Here is a 19228-nt window from a genome sequence, read left to right as displayed (position 1 = left end):
GGGATAAACCTAGTGGGCCTTATTCTATCACAGCAGGTTTGTCAGGAGACTTTTACATTGTTACCTGCCCTTCCCCCACCCACTGTGATAGCTGCTGTTCGTGTGGGAGTGCTTCCATGGTTTTTCAGGAGAATTTTCAAGGAACTTCCCATGATCTTACCAAGGGAGTAGACTGGGGGAAAAACAAAACAAACAAACAAAAAAACAAACAAAAACATGCTTAATTAAGAGAGGACCACTCAGGTGGCAACCTTGAATCCTACTATTCAGCTAAAATCTCACCAAGTGTGGGAAGAAAGACTTCCTGGAGGTTTAAGGATAACTTGCATTCAAAAACATATAGATGATAACAAATAGCTTAGAGCTCTGGGTGTCTCACAAAATTATCTTAGCATAAATCAAGTCCCCAAAGAAAAAGGACATATGTGTAAAGTCAAGTGATGATAAAGAAAAAAAAGTCGTTGTGTTTAAAGAGCATGATAGTTCAATATGTATTAGTAGCTTTCACTCTGGATATTTTGAGAACACTAGTGAGCCAAAAAAGATGAACTGTGCTTTGTAACACAGAAACGTAATGAGCTGGAATCCACTAACTAGAGCAGATATGAACATTAGATATCAAAAGTTGGATTTCTTTTTTCATTGTTGGGCTGTTGACTTCTTGACATACTGGAACAAGAACTCTCCACTGCATTTGGGCTTCAAAAGTGTTTGCTGATGGTTGTTAGAGAAGTCCATGGAGATGAAAAATGTGGGGTGTGTCTGATACATTCTCTTGAGAATTAGAACCCCTAATTTATTCCTCAGTCCTTTCCAACTGGATCCTTATTGTTCTAGTCATTTTTATTTGTCTTTCCAGGACGTGCTCAACAAGTCCCAGATAAGGTTGCTGAAGCCATAATGGATGCCATGGAAGACTTTATCCAGAAAGGACTTGTCCAGTCTCTGAAAAAAGTTAAAATTGTTATCTTTCAACCACAAATAATGGATGTTTTTTGTGCCAACATGAAAAAAAGAGAAGGCTCCCAGGCTCCCTCACAGTCTATGGTGTCTAAAATTGAATGTGAGTTGTTGATTTTTATGAAATTCTTGTTTCTAATATTGAGGTCACATGAGAAATAGCTAAAATTCTACATTATTTTTTGTGGTAGTTTATTAGCTTTTCCTGGTTTTATTGAGGTATAATTGATATATGTCACAGGTTAAGATGTACTGCATATATAATGGGTTTTCTTTATATATGTTACTGCAATATGTTTAGTTAGTATCCATCATTTCATACATCTCTTAAAATGAGAAAGCAAGATTTTTTTTTCCTTGTGATGAGAATTAACTCTTAGAATTGACAGCTTTCATGTACATTATACAGGTTTGTTAACTATAGTCATCATGCTGTACATTATATCCTTGGTAACTATTTATCTTGTAACTGGAAGTTTGTACATTTGACCTCTTATTTAAATTTCCCCTTCCCCCAATCCACCTCTGGTAACCACAAATCTGATATCTCTTTCTATGTCTGTGAGTAGTTGTTTTTTTAGCTTCCACATGTAAGTGAGATTTTTTAAAAATATATTTTTATTGATTTCAAAGAGGAAGGGAAAGAGAGAGAGAGAGAAAGAAACATTTATGATGAGAGGGAATCATGGATTGCTTGCCTCTTGCACACCCCTCCTGGGGATCAAGCCCACAACCTGAGCAGGTGTCCTTGACTGAAATCTACCCGGGACCCTCAGGTCTGCAGGCTGACACTTCATACATTGAACCAAACCGGAGAGGGCTGTAAGTGAAATCTTATGGTATTTGTCTTTTTTGGTACACCTTGCCTCAGCTAATCTCTAATGAACTATCAGAAAGAAATATTAAGAAAACAATCCCATTTGCAATTGCAGCAAAAAGAATAAAATATCTAAGAATAGATTTAACCAAGAAGGCAAAACTGATATGACACTGATGAAAGAAATTGAAGATGACAAATAAATGCAAAGATATTATGTGCTCATGTATTGTAAGAATTAATATTGTTAAACTATCCATACTTCCTAAAGCAATCTACAGATTCAGTGCAATCCCTATTAAAATTCCAATGGAATTTTCTCAGAAAAACAACAAACAGTTGTAAAGTTTGTATGGAACCACAAAAGACCCCAAATAGCAAAAGCAATTTTGAGAAAGAATAAAAGAGATAGAGGCATCATGATTCCTGATTTGAAAGAATATTATAGAGCTATAGTAATCAAAACAGTAGGGTACAGCTCTACTGCACATGTGCCACACTACAAGGCGCGCTTCCGCCAATCAGCAGACCTCACATTTCTCCCGCTGCGGCGCGTGTCTCCTCAAGAAGCCAGTTTTCCTCAGCGTGTTTCTATGGCAACCGTCGGATTGTCTCCTTGAAAAAAAATCAAAAGCCCCGCCCTCCCCTTCTTCTAGAAAGCAGAAGGCGGGTTAGATTGTTCTTCAACGGAATAAAAACTGGACTGTTCAATCAAAAAAAAAAAAAAAAAAAAAAAAAAAAAACCAACAAAAAACAGTAGGGTTATTGGGTATTGGCATAAAAACAGACACATAGATCAATGGAAGAGAATAGAGAGCACAGAAATAAACCCATGCATATATGGTCAATTAATTGATAACAAAGGAGCCAAGAATATACAATGGGGAAAGGGTAATTTCTTTAATAAATAGTGTTGGGCACCTAAGTCAGTAGCAGATATCTATATAAATAAAAGTCAAAGTGACCATTATGACTGGTCCACTGAATAACTGGTCGACCAGTTGCTATGACATGCACTGACCACCAGGGGCAGATGCTCAACACAGGAGCTATACACCCTGGTGGTCAGTGCTTTCCCAAGGCCAACCTCCCGTGGTCCCTGCCTCCCACTAGCATCCCCCAATGGGAGCCAGCCCCAATTGGCCCTGATTGGGACTGGGTGAGAAGGCCCTTATCGGCCCTGATGGCTGGCCAGGCCAAAGGACCCTACCTATGCATGAATTCATGCTCCAGGCCTCTAATGCTAAAATGAGTGGTGTTGGGAAAACTGAACAGCCATGCAAAAGGATGAAACTGGCCACTATCTTACACCACACACAAAAATTCACTCAAAATAGATTAAAGACTTGAATGTAGGACCTAAAACCATAAAACATCTAAAAGGAAACATAAGCTAAAACCTGTTTGGCTCAATGGATAGAGCGTAGGCTTGGGGATTGAAGGGTCCCAGGTTCAATTCTGGTCAAGGGCATGTACCTTGGTTGCCCAGTAGGGAGTGTGCAAGAGGCAGCTGATCGATGATTCTCTCTCATCGATGTTTCTAACTCTGTATCTCTCTCCCTTCCTCTCTGTACAAAATCAATAAAATATATTTTTAAATGTCTCAGGTTCAATTCCGTTTAAGAGCATGTACTTTGGTTGCGGGCATATCTCCAGTAGGGGTGTGCAAGAGACAGAGCTGATCGATGATTCTCTCTCATTGATGTTTCTAACTCTCTATCTCTCTCTCTCTAAAATATCAATAAAATATATATTTTTTTAAATAAAAGAAAACGTAAGGGGTAAGCTTCATGACATCAGTCTTGACAATGATTTTTTGGATTTGACACCAAAAACACACACACCAAAAGCAAAAATAAACAAGTGGGAATATATCAAACAAAAAAGCTTCTGTAGAGTAAATAAAACCATCAATATTTTTCTACAGAATGGGCGAAAATATTTGCAAGTCATATACCTGATTAGGGGTTAATATAAAAAAATATATAAAGAGCTCCTACAACTCAATAGAAAAAATCCCAAACAACCCAATTATAAAATGCACAGAGGATATGAATACACATATTTTTTTTCCAAAGATATAGACATGGCCAATAGGTACATGAAAAGGTGCTTAGCATCACAATCATCAGGGAAAGGCAAATGAAAATTATAATGAGATATCACCTCACACATGAGAAAATGCTATTATGGAAAAGAAAAACCTAAGTGTTGAAACAAGTGTGGAGAAAGAGAATCCTTGTGCACTGGGAATGTAAGCTGGTACAGCCACTATGGGAAATAGGAGGAGGTTCCTAAAAAAATAAAAAAGATAACTAACACATTACCCAGTAGTTACACTTCTGGGTATTTATCTGAAGGAATGAAATCATTATCTCTAAAAGGTATCTGCTCCCCCATGTCCATTGAAGCATTATTGAGATAGCCAAGACATGGAAACAATATGCTGCCCATTGGCAAAATAAATGGATAAAGAAGATGTATTATATACAGGGTGGGCAAAATTAGGTTTATAGTTGTGATTATGTGAAAGTGAAGTTTATTTTTGCATTATTACTTGTAAATGATGGTATTATTTTCCATTTGAGCAATGTAAACTTCCTCTGGCCTAATCCTGCATTGGTGATGGAATATTATTCAGTCAAAAAAAAGGAAATCCTGCCATTTGCACCAACATGGATGGTACTTGAGGACATTAAGCTAAATGAAGTGTCTGACAGAGAAAGACAAATAATGTATGATAAATCTTGGACTCTAAAAAAACCTGAATTCAGATACAGAGAACAGATTGGTGGTTGCCAGAAGTGGGGTGGTAGGAGGTGGGCAAATGAGTGAAGGAGCTCAAAGGTACACACTTTCAATTATAAGATTAATAAGCCCTAGAAATTCTATATACAGCACAGTGACTATAAAAGAAGAAAGAAGGAAAGAAGGGAGGGAGGAAAGGAGAAAGAAAGGGAGAAATATCAAATAGCTAAATATTCTTTTTCTTTTTAAATCCAAATCAATTGTTGCATTCCCTTGTGTTCCTTTTTTAGCATTTTTGGACTTCTCAAAGCAACCTTCCCCCAAAAGAAAGCATTTGGTTTTGGAGAAGAAAACGGTATCAGCAATTTTTCAGGTGTGTGGTGAAAATGAAACCTGTGTAGAAAAGGCCATCTCCTGCCTACAGACTCTGATGGAAAAGGAACAGAGCCTTTACACCAGTGCAGAGGAATGCATCAAAGACTTTGATGAAAAGGAATATCAGGAGTTGAATAAGCTGCAGAAAGACTTGAATATTTTTGTGGACTTGGACCATCAGAAACCTTTGATTAAGGTTTCAGGAATTAGCAGAGATGTGGAACAGGCTAGAAATGCTGTAGAGGAAATGATCAAGACAGCTAGATCAGCCAAAGAGCAGGAATCCAGAGCAGATTATATCACTGACTTTGTAGAATGGCAATATGACAACAATAACACTTTTCGTAGTTTTGACAAAATATCCAATCTTAAATTGGAGGATGCAAGAAAAAACCAGGAACAAACAGTTGATGTCCAAATTAATAATCAGAACTACACGGTGGACATGAAAACATGCATTGCTACAGATGCAAACGGACACAGTTTACAAATTCTGCGCATCACAAAACCTCAGCGTGAGTCAGACTTTCATGCTTGTTTTCCACTATTTTACACTTACTTTGGGCTTAACAGTATTTTGTATGTCTATCAAAATTGTAGTCAAGTCTATAAAATTAAAGTGACTCTTTTGTATTAAGATAGAAAACTTATGGAGTTTACATGAAGGTCCGGAAAATACAGCCTGGGTGAGCCCAATATCCCGGATGACCATCTTAGTGGTAGCATAGCCAGACCTTGCCCGTTTGTAGTTCACAAGCTCCCTAGAGCCAGTTCCTCTGGGAGGTAGTGGATGCTCCAGGCAGGAGAGGGACAGCCATGGGCTTTAAAGAAAAGTGGCCCAAGGTTTTATTTCGAACAAGAGGGAGAAGACAGCCTGGTGAGAAAGTGGGCACTTCCTGCCTCTGTGATTGGTACCCAGAGGCCCGGAGCCTGCGGGATCTCCCAGAAGTCACTTCCTCCTCTGCCCTGAGAATAAAGTTCCTAGACACACACATAGGAAGCAGCCTCAGATTCTGTGACTGGATCTGCTTCTGAGAAGGGAATGCTTGTCTCATATAGAGGTGAGACAGACTTCAAACCACAGAAGTCCCCCACTGAAAACTAGTGAAAATGGCTTCCCTTTCAGTACCTTCTCTCCAACTTTTGGGAGGTCAGTGCCAATGAATTCCTCACACCCAGAGCAACCCTGGGGCAATTAGAACTCAAGAATAAAACTTTGTTTAACAGAAGTGGAGATGGAGATGCCACATAGCAGAACTCACCACCCATTCAACTCATAAGGATGTTGTGAAGAATAACGAAAGAACCCATGTAGACAGCCTTGTGGTGAGAGTTCTAGCAAAAAATCCAAGCATTTGTAAACAACACAATAGTTATTATTTAAAACATAACAGGGCAATAATTGATTGTTAAATTATTGAATTCTGACAGATTAGAGACTGAGCAGAATATGCAGTCCAGTCAGGGCATGATCAAAACTTGTGAAGATGTAGGGACACAGGTTCCATCCCTCAGAGATTTTGAATTGATATGTGTGTGTGTGTGTGTGTTGTGTGTGTGTGTGTGTGTGTGTGTGTGTGTTTTAATAAGCATTACAGTTGGTTCTGTGGTGAACTGTGGTCTACACTTTGAAAAACATTCTCCTAGAAATATAAGAAATGTATTGAATACATTGAATCAGGAGATGGTAAATCAAGAACACACATGCTATTCGGTTTTTTGAAGCATACCAGGGAGGGGGACTGTGTAGATGAGCCTTCCCAGGTGCAGAGTGTCCTCAAATGTCTACTTTGCAGTTGAGGTCCCTGGATACTGGAGTGATATGAAGCAGCAGTGTATCTGTCTGGTTGAGCTACAGCCTGGTCAACCAGAATACAGCAAAGTGGCAGATGCCTTCAATCAGACCTGCTCACAATTCAAGATAGAGAAGGTAAGCATTCTGATGACATAGAGTTTCTTAATGGTGGAAATAAGGGGTATTGTGTTCCTGGAATAATACATTGATATTTACTTCCTTAACATATTTTTAACCCAGAATTAGAATATTTCATGGTAATTACATTTTAAATTCTAGATTTTACTCATCTCCCCATAATTACTGAGACAATAAGACTGAGATTTTTGAGTCAGTTATTACAAGACAGTAGATTGCAATATGATATTAGAATTCTAAAGACATATATTTCCTTTGTGAAGCAAGCTAATAAAAATTCAAAGATGTGGCTTCATAGTTGGAGTTGATAAGAAGCAAACCACCACAGAGAGTCCAGCGAAGGCTCCTCAGGGTTGGGTTATGTGCCTTTGCCCCACTGTTCACAGGCCAACAGTGCTTGCTTCCTTAGTAAACCCACTAGTCCTTTCACTGTTCATCTCATTTACTAGTACTTTGGCAACTCCTACTCTTAAAAGTTAATATTTCTATTTTAAATTTGTGTTTTTCTTGACTTTTATGGCAATAATATTTTGATGCTTTCTTCTTTATTCATTAATTTTTCTTTCATTATGACTGATATCTGATTCTCCTCCAAATCCCTCATCCTAGCTTTACCCACAGCGTTTATACGTTGGTCTTCTGTCTCTGCACTTCACCAGGGAATGTTTTTACCTTCATGGATGCAGTTATGTCAATGTAACTAACTCTCAAATCAACATATCACCAACCTGGAATTTTGACTCTAGCTCTATAACATATTCAAGAATAAAAATATCTCCACTTGATTATCTATCTGCTAAATCAATTTCCTAAAACCTAACTCATCATCTCTAAGTAATTATCTTCCCCTTCCTTCTCTTTTCTGACCTTGGTTCCACCACTCCCTGAATAAAGCTAGAGGTTTTGTTTTGTTTTTTTAATTTTCTGAAGTTTTACATGTTCCCTATCCCCCCGATTGATCCCGAAGGTTAAAGATTTTTTTAGTTCCTTCTGTTCATCCAGAATAATGAGTGTGCCAATAAGGTGTACATTTTCTTTCTTTGTAAATTTTCTTTTATTTTATTTGCACTGCCACAACTGCCCTTCAGAACTGGGGGCATGCCCCAAACACCAATGTGAAGGGATGCTCTGATGAACTCCAGCTGCTTCTCCCAAGAGATTTGGTCCAATGAGAATGAACCTGGGACAAGTGAATTTATATGTTAAGTGACTGGAGAGCACCAAAGTCTGAGCATTGCTCCAGACTTCAGAGGCCTAGTTCTCAGTCTGGCCTCCCTGTGCTGTGCAGCCAGAATACATTGCTATTTACTGTCCTGGCCTGGAATCCTGATTTCCACCATTATGTTGTCACCCTTCTATTGCCAACTCAAGGGTGCCTTTTGGCCCCAATTGTGGTACTCTCCCCCATTCTGTTTACTCATGTAGTTAAGCACATAATAAGTAAAAAAGATTTGGATTGTCCTAAGAGATATATACAGAGAGAAACCAAGAGAGTGGCACAGGAAAATGCTGGCACTTGCATCCTACCACAACCACATCAAAATTACAACGAAAATACAGAACAACCATCATTCAGAACCACCTGAAATCTGGCTTAATGGAAGTCCTACAGCTAGAGAATTAAAGAGGAAAGCACATTGCCCTAGCTGGCTTAGCTCAGTGGATACAGCGTCAGCCTGTGGACCAAAAGGTCCCAGGTTGCATTCCAACCAGGGCCACATGCCTGGGTTGCAGGCTCTATCCCCAGTAGGGGGCGTGCAGGAGGCAGCTCATCTGGAATTCTCATCATTGAGGTTTCTATCTCTTTCTCCTTCTCCCTTCCTCCCTGAAATCAATAAAGAAATACATTAAAAAAAAAAAAAAAAAAAGAAGAAGAAGAAGAAGAAGAAGAAAAAAAAACACTTTGAGATTGGTAAAAGCGGTGAGGTATAGAACGGGCTGGTCTGACACCCACGTGTGGTATGTTTTTAAACCGGAGTCCAATACCACTCCCCAAGCCCAGGGTTGCAGTGGTGGGCAGAGAACAACCTATGACTTCCTTCCAGCTGTAAAAACCAGTGGGGATTGTGCCTGAGTGACATGGAGGCTGCTGGGATCCCAGGCAGTTCTTCTTAAAGGGCCCATCCCCGGACTTCGGCTCATTCCCTCTGAGCTCCAGTGCTTGGATTCAGGGACATATGGGGACATAAATTGTCTCGCAGTGGGGCAAGCCATCTTCTCCCTCCTTCTTCTGGTTATTGTTGGCATCTCTAACCCTTTTCCTTTTCTTTCCTTCCTGCAACTGTGTAATTAAGATAATAGCATATACTTGAGTTTTGTTTTTTTATTCATCCATTTGAACCATTTTTACCTTTTTAAAAATATGTTTTTAATGATTTCAGAGAGAAAAAGGGAGAGGAAGGGAGGGATAGAAACTTCAATGATGAGAGGGAATCCTTGATTGGCTGCCTTCTGCACATTACATTCCCTATTGGGGATAGAGCCCAGGCATGTGCCCTTACCAGAATCAAACCTCAACCCCCGGTTCATGGTTGGATGCTCAACCACTGAACCACACTGGCCAGGTCAATCTTTATCTTTTAGTTGGAGTACTTAGTGTTATCATTGAATTTACTGATATGTTTGGATTTAAATATGCCATATTAGCCGAAACTGGTTTGGCCCAGTGGATAGAACTTCGGCCTGTGGACTGAAAGGTCCCAGGTTTGATTCCGGTCAATGTCATGTACCTTGGTTGTGGGCACATCCCTGGTAGGGGGTGTGCAAGAGGCAGCTGATCGATGATTCTCTCTCGTCGATGTTTCTAACTCTATCCCTCTATCTTCCTCTTATAAAAAAAAAATCATTAAAATATATTTTTAAAAATATGCCATATTAATCTTTTTTTCTATGTATCATTTCTTCTCTGCTCCTTTTCTCTTTTCCTATGTTATTTCATATTAAGTATTTTTATCATCCCATTTTTATGCCCTGTTAGAATGTTCATTATACATTCTATTACAATCCTTTCATTGGTTACTTAGAGATTATTAAACTCTGGTGCAAATTAATATAATTCTCATTTTCAAAAAAATGCAATGAACTGTGAACACTTCAAGCTCATTTGTCCCCTTCTGCCTCTTGTACTACTTTTACCTTTATTTTAACTCTATGTATATTTGAAACCCTATAAAACTTTTTGTTTTTCTAATACAGTCATTGTATATTTATCCTTTTATGCCACTTCCCTTCCATTCTTCTTGTATTTTCATGCCTACACCATGGGATCATTCTCCTTCTGGTTTACTTTCCTTTCGGGTGTAGATCTGGTTGTGATGTTTCTGGTAGTTTAAGTTTTTGTCTGAAAATATGTTCATTTCACTTTCATTCTTCGAAGGATAATTTTGCTGGGTGTAGAATTCTGGGTGACAGTTATTTTCTTTAAGCACTTTAAAGGCATTCTATTGTCTTCTGACTGTTTTTTTCACTCTGCACTGCCCTTCTATCTTGGAACTTGGCCCATCAAATCCTTGTTGCCTTCAAAAAGCTCTCCCCCTTTCCCTCACCCTCAAGCCCTTCTAATAATTATTGGCAAGAGGATTGGTCTGATACAAATAGTTTACTACAGCCAGAAGCTGCTGCTACCATAAACCCACTAAGTAAAGTTTTAAGATTTACTTGCAGTGTTTTTTTTAACTTTATAATTTATCTCATTAGGAATATAGAATCCGATTTCTGTTTTGAAAATTAATTGAAGTAATTATTTTCTTTGTGCGGTTATTAAATTTTAGAAAGATGAGCTCTAGCTTCACAGCACATATACTAAAAAAGGTGAGGAACAAGAATTGAAAGACTAACTAGTAAGAATTACTTCAAAACTCTTTAATGTGTTTGGAAGAGGAGTAAAATAAGTAATATTTAAGATAAATAGAAGAGAAATGGAAGTAGGCAATTTAAAGATTGGAAACTTAATTGTAGATAAAAAGAAAAATAATTTTTAAAATCACAAATCAGATAAACAAAATTCATGATAATGCAGAGATTTTGAGCTAAAGGTCAAACTATATATTAATTAAAAATTGGAATCCCAAAAGTAAAAAAAACAAACAAACCTGTCCATGGCAGGTGACAGTATTAGAACTGAGAGTCCTTTAGAATGGAATGTGCAGGCTCTATCAGCAATAGGGAAGAAGATTCTGACAACTTTATGGAACTACCACTGCCTATTGATTAGGGAAGTTATGAAGCTGATCTGCAATCCAGTGCCCAAGGAGTTTTCACCACAGCCCTGGAACCACTGCCCAAAGAGGATGGCCACTGTGAAATGCAGATTGGTGTAGCCACCATGGGAAATGGTGTGGAGGGTCTTCAAAAAGTTAAAAATGAATTGCCTTATGATGCAGTGATTCCCCCTCTGGGACTATCTCTAAAGGAAGTAGAAAGACTAGTTCGAAAGAATATATATGCACCGCTATATTCATTGCAGCAGTATTTACAATAGCCAAAATTTGGAAGCAGCCCAAGTGCTCATCAGTAGATGAGTGAATAAGAAAGTGGCAGTACATTTACACATTGGAATACTACTTTGGGCTGTAAAAAAGAAGAAAAATCTTACTTTTGTGCCAACATGAATGGAACTAAGTGAAATAAGTCAGAGAAATACAAATGCCATATGATTTCACTTACATGTGAAATCTAATGAATAATATAAATAAACAAAACAGAAACAGACTCAGAGATATAGAGGACATGGCTCTTAGAAGGGAAGGTGTTGGGGGACTTGGAGACGAAGGTAAAGGGATTAAGAAATACAAATTGCTAATTGTAGAATAGCCACAGAGGTGTAGATTACAGTTAAGGGAATATAGTCCATAATATCGAGATAAATAGGTATAGGACTAGGTGGGTACTTGATGCAGCGGGGGACCACTCTGTAAAGTACGTGATTTTTCTTAAACTACTTTGTTGTACCCCTGAACTAATAGATAATGGTATTGAATGTAAAATGAAATTGAAAAATAAATAAGAAATGAAAAAGCACGGCTACTTTGCTCTACAGCCAGAATTCCTGCCACCAGGATTCATGCCCCACTATTCCAATTGGAGGAGAGATTAAGTTCCATTAACTAATTTCCTTCTTGACTAGACACCTTAGTGCTTCTCCGGGGTTAGACCTGGGCTAGGCAAACCAATATCTTACAAGGACTGAAGAGGAGAGAGGCAAAGGGACAAAGTGGGATAGACTGCAGCAGGAGCAGTTATTACAGTGAAAGTAAGAAGCAGGAGTTGAGCTGCCTTGGTCGTCCAAGACCCTAAATATTGCTTGCTGCATGTGGTGCAGAAAAGATGTTAAAAATTAAAGCAATATTTTCCCCCAAGGCTGATTTGTGAAGCACTGGAGGTAAAAAAAAAAAAAAAAAAAAAAAAAAAAATTCTGAATGCAGAGATCTGTCACCTGGCATTGAATTTGCTGTTTACAGTAATTTTTACTTATAAAAAATAGTGGTCATGCCCTGGCCTGGCCAGGTGGCTCAGTTGATTGGAGTGCCATCTGGAACACCAAATGGTTTGGGGTTTGATTCCTGGTCAGGGCATATACCTAGGTTGTGGGTTTGAGTCTTGTTTGGGCTCCTATGGGAGGCAATAGATCGATGTTTCTCTGTCATATCAATTCATATTCTCTCTCTCTCTCTCTCTCTCTCTCTCTCTCTCTCTCTTTCTTTCTCTCTCTCTTTCTCTCTCTTTCCTCTCTCTCTCTCTCCATCCTTCCCTCTCACTTTTCTCCTCCTCTCTCTAAACATATCCTCAGGTGAGGATTAAAATAAAAAATAGTGATCATTTGCTGTATCTTGCCACAGGCCCTTGGCACTGACCGAATATTTTTCCTTATTGATTTTCAGATTGAGAGAATCCAGAATCCAAGTCTCTGGCAGCACTACCAGACAAAGAAAAAAACCATGGACAACAAGAATGGCCAAATACAAAATGAGAAGTGGCTCTTCCATGGGACAGATGCTGACTCCTTGCCACATGTCAATCAGCACGGCTTTAACCGCAGTTATGCAGGAAAGAACGGTAAGGAAGTAAGTCACGTGGCTGCTCCAAAGGAGGCGTCAGCCATGGAAGCCAAGCTGGCTCAGGGATCCCGCAGATTGCACTGTGCTCTCTCATGGCTCATGGCCAGAGTACAGCCAGCGTTTCTGGTCTAATTTACTAAGTTCCATCCCAAAGGAACTGACTGGCCCTTTGAGGTGGAGGAAGGATTAAAATTAAAAACACATTCATAAATTTTTTTTAAAGAGTCTTTAGAGAGAACTGAACATTATTTTAGCACTAGAGACCCAGTGCATGAAATTCGTGCACTGTGGGAGGGGGGGGTCCCATCAGCCCAGGCTGCACACTCTCCAATCTGGGACCCCTCGGGGGATGTCTGACTGCCAGTTTAGGCCCGATCCCAGAGACAGGGCTTAAACTGACAGGTGGACATACCTCTCACAATTCAAGACTGCTGGCTCCTAACTGCTCACCGGCCTGCCTGCCTGATTGCCCCCAACTGCCCTTCCTGCCAGCCTGATCACCCCTAACTGCCTCTGCCTGCTGGTCTGACTGTCCCTTACTGCCCCCCTCTGCCAGCCTGGTTGTCTCCAACTGCCACCCTGCCAGCCTGATCGCCCCCAACTCCCCTCCTTGCTGGCCTAATTGCCCCACACAGCCTCATTCCCCCACCTCAAAGGGCTGGTTCAGTTGTTTGGTCATCCCTCACTAACCCCCTTGCTGGCCTTGTCACTTCATGCAGCCTGCAGTGTGGTTGTCACTGTTAACTGTGACAGCATCCCAGACAATTTGCATATTCCTCTATTATTAGTATAGATTACTTGACAGATTGAGTCAATACATCAAATTATAGACAAATTGAAATTATTAAAAATGTTGTTTTTCTTTTCACAGCTACCGTATTTGGAAAGGGAACCTACTTTGCTGTCCAGGCTCTTTATTCTGCCAATGATACTTACTCCAGACCAGATGCAAATGGGAAAAAGCATATGTATTATGTGCGCGTGCTTACTGGATTGTACACATGTGGAAACAGTTCATTAATTGTGCCTCCTCCCAAGAATCCTCAAAATCAGTTTGACCTGTATGATACTGTCACAGATAATGTGAGCACTCCAAGGTTATTTGTGGTATTTTATGACTACCAGACTTATCCAGAATATCTCATTACTTTTAAAAATTAACATTTTGGTATCCTTCACAGGAGACATTATTTATCTACATAAGCAATTTTCAACCTTTTTCAAGTCACGGCTCACATAAACTAATTACTAAAATTCTGTGACACACCAAAAAACATTTTTTGCTAATCTGACAGAAAAATACCAATGATATGGTTTTGATTCATTCACAGCTACTGTGCTGGCTCTTGTTATTAAAAATATGTATTTTTATTGATTTCAGAGAGGAAGGCAGAGGAAGAGAGAGAAACATCAATGGTGAGAGAGAATCATCAATCGGCTGCCTCCTGCACACTCCACACTAGTGATTGAACCTGCAACATGGGCATATGCCCTGAACAGGAATTGAACTGTGACCTCCTGGTTCATAGGTTGATGCTCAAACATTGAGCCACACAGGCTGGGCGCTGTTGTCATTGTTTCACTTGACAATCTACCGGAAAAGAGGTCAGTGTCCCTGACTAGTCAGGTATTGCATGTTCTAAAAAGTATTGTGGCATACCAGTTGAAAATTGCTGATCTGTACTATGTACACACATTTTAGATTTTTTTTTCTTTCTCTTAACTGCTTATTCTAAGATCAAAGGATCCTTGTCACTGAAATCAGGCTTTCTTCCGCTTCCCTTTCCTAACTACAGTGACCTTTTCTTGAAATCAATAAATGTGAGAATTTAAATTAATTTAGTTACAACTGTGTGCCCACAACCGTGCGCATCAGAGCTGAATGAGAAGAGAACAGGCTTACATTTCTAGGAAGGGAAGGAAAGCCTTAATCTTAAAAGCCAAGGGCATAGCTATGTGATTCCAGCTGCCAGCTCTTACCAGGTCAGCATGCCATAGTACTGTGGGGAGCACAACTTCCTGAGTGAGTGGACTGCGGTCTTCCCAGGGGGCAGAGATGGTGTCTTTTTCAATTTATTTTATCCCCGGATTGAGGCCTGCATCTGAAGTCCAAAGGATTTTCCAGAAATGTTTCATAAACCAACTAAGAATGAAAAGGCTCCTCCAACCCAGTGGTTCCAACCTTCCTAATGCCGCGACCCTTTAACACAGTTCCTCATGTTGTGGTGACGCCCAACCATGAAATTATTTTTGTTGCTACTTCTTAACTGTAATTTTGCTACTGTTATGAATCATAATGAAATATCTGTGTTTTCCGATGGTATTAGTTATCCCCTGTGAAGGGGTCCTGACCTACAGATAGAGAACCACTGCCCTAGCCGGTTTGGCTCAGTGGATAGAGCGTCAGCCTGTGGATCAAAGGGACAAAATGTGCACCAATAAAAAGGTGCACATTCAAGTCAAGGTGTGATTCAAGTCAAGGCCGTGTACCTTGGTTGCAGGTTCCTCCCTGGCCCAGACCCTGGTTGGGTGAGGATTAATAAAAATAAAAATAAAATTTAAAAAAAGAAATAAAAAGACTGAAAAGGTCTAGTCAGGCTCCTATCCAAGAAGAAACCACTTCTTTTACATCCTTGACTTATTGTCATGTTGCCTCAAATCGAACAGATTCCGTGACAGGAAACTTCCTTTTCATGAGCCAGCCCATGACAAAGGGACTCCAGGTGGGGCCATGGGCCTGTGGTGCAGCTGGGCCCTGCACAGGCCAGGGCTGTGGTCTGCCTTGTTGTGTAGATCAGCGTTTTTCAACCGCTCTTCCGCGGCACACTAGTGTGCCGCGAGATGTTGCCTGGTGTGCCGTAGGTGCAGACAAGACAAGAATTTTATAATTTTTCACTATTTTGTTTACTTAATATTTCATAATAAAGTAATTATAAAATACTTTCTTTGTGTTTATTTGATTCCTATTCAAGAGAATTACTTTATATATAGTCAATATAGGCACAGAGTTAAATTTTTTAACATTTTCTAATGGTGGTGTGCCTCGTTATTTTTTTCATGAAACAAGTGTGCCTTTGCCCAAAAAAGGTTGAAAAACACTGGTGTAGATGAATCGTTTCCCCTGGAGCTGTGCAGCACAGCAGGCCTGGCCCCAGTTGGTCCTTTCGATGTTGAATCCAAATCTGCCTTCTTATTGGTGCACATTTTGTCCCAGTGGAAACAGTAGGATGGTGCCTGCTACATTTTTGGTGTGAAACCCTCTGTTATGTTAAGATGAAATGAATTCTAAGATGGTTAAATGGCATATTTCTCTGGAAGCGTAGCTTTTGATGATTTAAAGCAAATATACACAATAAAGGAATGAAATATAATGATAATTTGCTAACTCAGGATCTGCCGGATGGTAAAGAAAAGTTTCTTTTTTTTAACTTTTCCCTAGGTAAATTTCAGGCTCAAACACTGCTTATTGAGTACTTAGCCTGTACCGGATAGTATAATAGATGCTTTCATATACAGTACTAATATTAATCCCCAAACAACTTTGTGAGGTAAGAATTATATCCCCATTTTAAAGCTGAGGAAACTGATGCTCAGAGTGCAAGCAGCTTCCTTGCCTGAGGTCGGTCAGCTAAGTAACAGCCCTCAGAGCCAGCAGAATCAGGTCCCTGTGTCATCAAGCTCTCTGTTCTTCTCATGACAGAACATTGCCTAGAGATGAATGTTACTAATCCAGGAACATCCCAGCTAATCTGTGAACCGCTTTTATATTTCCTGCACCTTTTCCTTCTAGCTCTAGTTTTCTATCCCAGTTTTCATTTGAAGCTCTGTAGGCTGAGATCAGAGCTGATGCCCAAGCAAAGCCTGTGCAGATGGCGCACTCTGACAGCAGGGGTTGCTCTTCCCTGGCCACAGGGAACAGCACCTGAGCTTCAAGTAGAGGCAGGTGGCCACAGTAGCTGCTTCATTAACATGGACAACTTGGCATTCCTCTTGTTGTTGTTCTTTGTTTTGTAAGAGGATTGGGCACTGGCATCTCAACTGGGGCTTGACCATGAATGTAAGAAATAAAAAAGGAGAGGCCTGCTCTCTATCACTGTTCCTTTGGTGGTTTGGTTAACTTAGGGCAAGGCTGACTATCAGGGTGCATTAAATGAAGGTATAATGATCCAGTCAATAAATGTTAAGCTATCCTCAATCAAGAGAAATATGTCACTTATCTGCTTTCTGAATAAAAGGCTTGGAAAATGTCACTTGGTGGTGAACATTTTTATCCTCAAGGGCAGAAACAGGAGAGCTTGATGATGAACACAGGCCACTGCTGAGAAAGTGTTGGTGAGGATGTACAGAAATTGGAACCGTCCAACGTTGCTGGTGGGAAGATAAAATGAAGCAGATGGTGTGGGAAAAAGTTTGGCAGTTCCCCCAAAAGTTAAACACAGAGTTACTCATATGACCCAGCAATTCCACTCCTATATATGTACCCAAGAGAACTGAAAACATATGTATGTACAAAAACTTGTACATGAATGTGCATGAGCATATTACTTATCATAGCTCAAAAGTGGAACCAACCCAAATGTCCATCAATTGATTAACGGATAAACAAAATAGATCTCCATACAGTGGAATATATTCAGCCATAAAAAGGAATGAAGTACTAATAACATTCTACAGCATAAGTGAACCCTAAAAACATTATGCTAAGTGAAAGAACCAGTTCTCAAAGCTCATAGGCTGTATGAGTGTACTTATGTGAAATGTTCGGAACAGGTACATCTATACAGAAAGAAAATAAGTAAGTGGTTGCCAGGGGCTGGGGGCAGGGGAAGAAGGTGTAGGGGAGTAACCACCAATGGGTGGAAGCAACTTAGTCAAATTGTTTGCACTGGAGTACTCAAGTAGGAAGGAATCAGGAAAGGAGCCAGGAAAAGGGACAATAGAAAGAAAACAGGCAGGAGAGAGGGATAACGGAGGGCGTGAACTCTGTAAGAGACTAAGAGTAGGGGAGAAAAATGGCGGCAGAATAGAAAGACATGTTCTCAGCCTTGTCCAGGAGCAGATAAAAGAAGCACCTGAGAGTGGCTCAGGGAGTGTTTCTTGGCAAGCTAAGGGGTAGCAGAACTCTAAGAGAAGGCGGCAGTCTGCTGGATGGGGTACCCTGACCAAGCAGCCCGGAGCAATGGGCTCAGAAGGTAAATTACTCCATCTTGCAAGGAAAGTGGATCTTATCTGAGGCCTGAAAAACCCACCATTGTGGAGAGCACCAAACAGCTGTGAGGCTCCAATCGGCGCAAACATGCAGATTCAAGGGAGCTCTTCACTCACCTACAGAAAGGTCAGATTTTCTTGGGGATAACGTGGGGGATCTCGGTCCCAGCTGCTGCAGCCGTGGCAGCAGAGGTGGCTGCAGTGGCAGAGGCGGCCTCGACAGATGCGGTGACAGAGAGAAAAGCATGCGCTGCAAGAATCTGAGGACTGGGGATGTCTGTGCCAATAAAAGTCCCCCACTGTTGGATCTGGTGTGATCCGTGAATGTGGAAGAGGGTCCTCAAGGTTGCTAACAGAGGGGATCTCTAAAAAGCAATACATTCCAATCTGGCATGGAGGGAGAGCATAAGAATTTAAAAGGTGTGCAGGCTGCTTGAACTAGCACACAGACCCATCCCTCGCACACCTAGGCTTTTGCCCCTGCATCCCCTTGTTTCTGAGTACTAAGCAAAGACTACCTAGTTGGGCATATCCTGGGAGACTGCATGGGGAAATTGCTTTTCTGGAAACTGGGCATCAGAGCAGGGAGAAACTGTCTGGGAACCAGCTCCAAAGCAGCCCACCTCGACTAACGGGTATTGAGTGCCATAAAGAAAGAAGGCTAGCCGAAAACGGTTTGGCTCAGTGGAAATAGCATTGGCCTGCGGACTGAAGGGTCCCAGGTTCGATTCCGGTCAAGGTTGCGGGCACATCCCCAGTAGGGGGTGTGCAAGAGGCTACTGGTCAATGTTTCTCTCTCATCGATGTTTCTAACTCTCTGTCCCTCTCTCTTCCTCTCTGTAAAAAATCAATAAAATATATTTTTAAAAATAAAATAAAAAGAAAGAAAGAAAGAAAGAAAGGAAGGAAGGAAGGAAGGAAGGAAGGAAGGAAGGAAGGAAGCTAGCTGAAACCGGTTTGGCTCAGTGGATAGAGCATCGGTCTGCAGACTGAAAGGTCCTGGGTTCGATTCCGGTCAAGGACACATACCTTGGTTGTCGGGACATCCCCAGTGGGGAGTGTGCAAGAGGCAGCTGGTCGATGTTTCTCTCTCATCAACGTTTCTAACTCTCTATTCCTCTCAATTCCTCT

The 19228-nt window shown here is 40.5% G+C and overlaps 1 protein-coding gene and 1 long non-coding RNA gene across 2 annotated transcripts in view; one reads left to right on the top strand and one right to left on the bottom strand.

Annotated features, from left to right (window-relative positions):
- LOC311616307 (protein mono-ADP-ribosyltransferase PARP14-like) overlaps positions 1 to 15466 on the top strand; it is an 85542-nt gene extending 70076 nt beyond the window's left edge. Inside the window, exons 14-17 of the mRNA XM_084871498.1 lie at positions 4816 to 5415; positions 6697 to 6830; positions 12713 to 12887; positions 13761 to 15466. Coding sequence (XP_084727624.1) covers positions 4816 to 5415; positions 6697 to 6830; positions 12713 to 12887; positions 13761 to 14050 — 1199 coding nt within the window. The 3' untranslated portion in view covers positions 14051 to 15466. The remainder of the gene's footprint in view (positions 1 to 4815; positions 5416 to 6696; positions 6831 to 12712; positions 12888 to 13760) is intronic.
- The window catches only part of LOC311616425, a 104479-nt gene extending 85466 nt beyond the window's left edge, over positions 1 to 19013 (bottom strand). The window contains exon 1 of the long non-coding RNA XR_014793890.1: positions 16800 to 19013. This is a non-coding gene — a long non-coding RNA (uncharacterized lncRNA). The remainder of the gene's footprint in view (positions 1 to 16799) is intronic.
- Positions 19014 to 19228: the final 215 nt, after the last annotated feature.

This window comes from Pipistrellus hanaki (assembly GCF_964339955.1).
Source record: "Pipistrellus hanaki genome assembly, chromosome: 2".
Lineage (NCBI taxonomy): Eukaryota > Metazoa > Chordata > Mammalia > Chiroptera > Vespertilionidae > Pipistrellus > Pipistrellus hanaki.
Note: the sequence above shows the minus strand (reverse complement) of the source record. Positions and strands in the feature narration are given on the sequence as shown.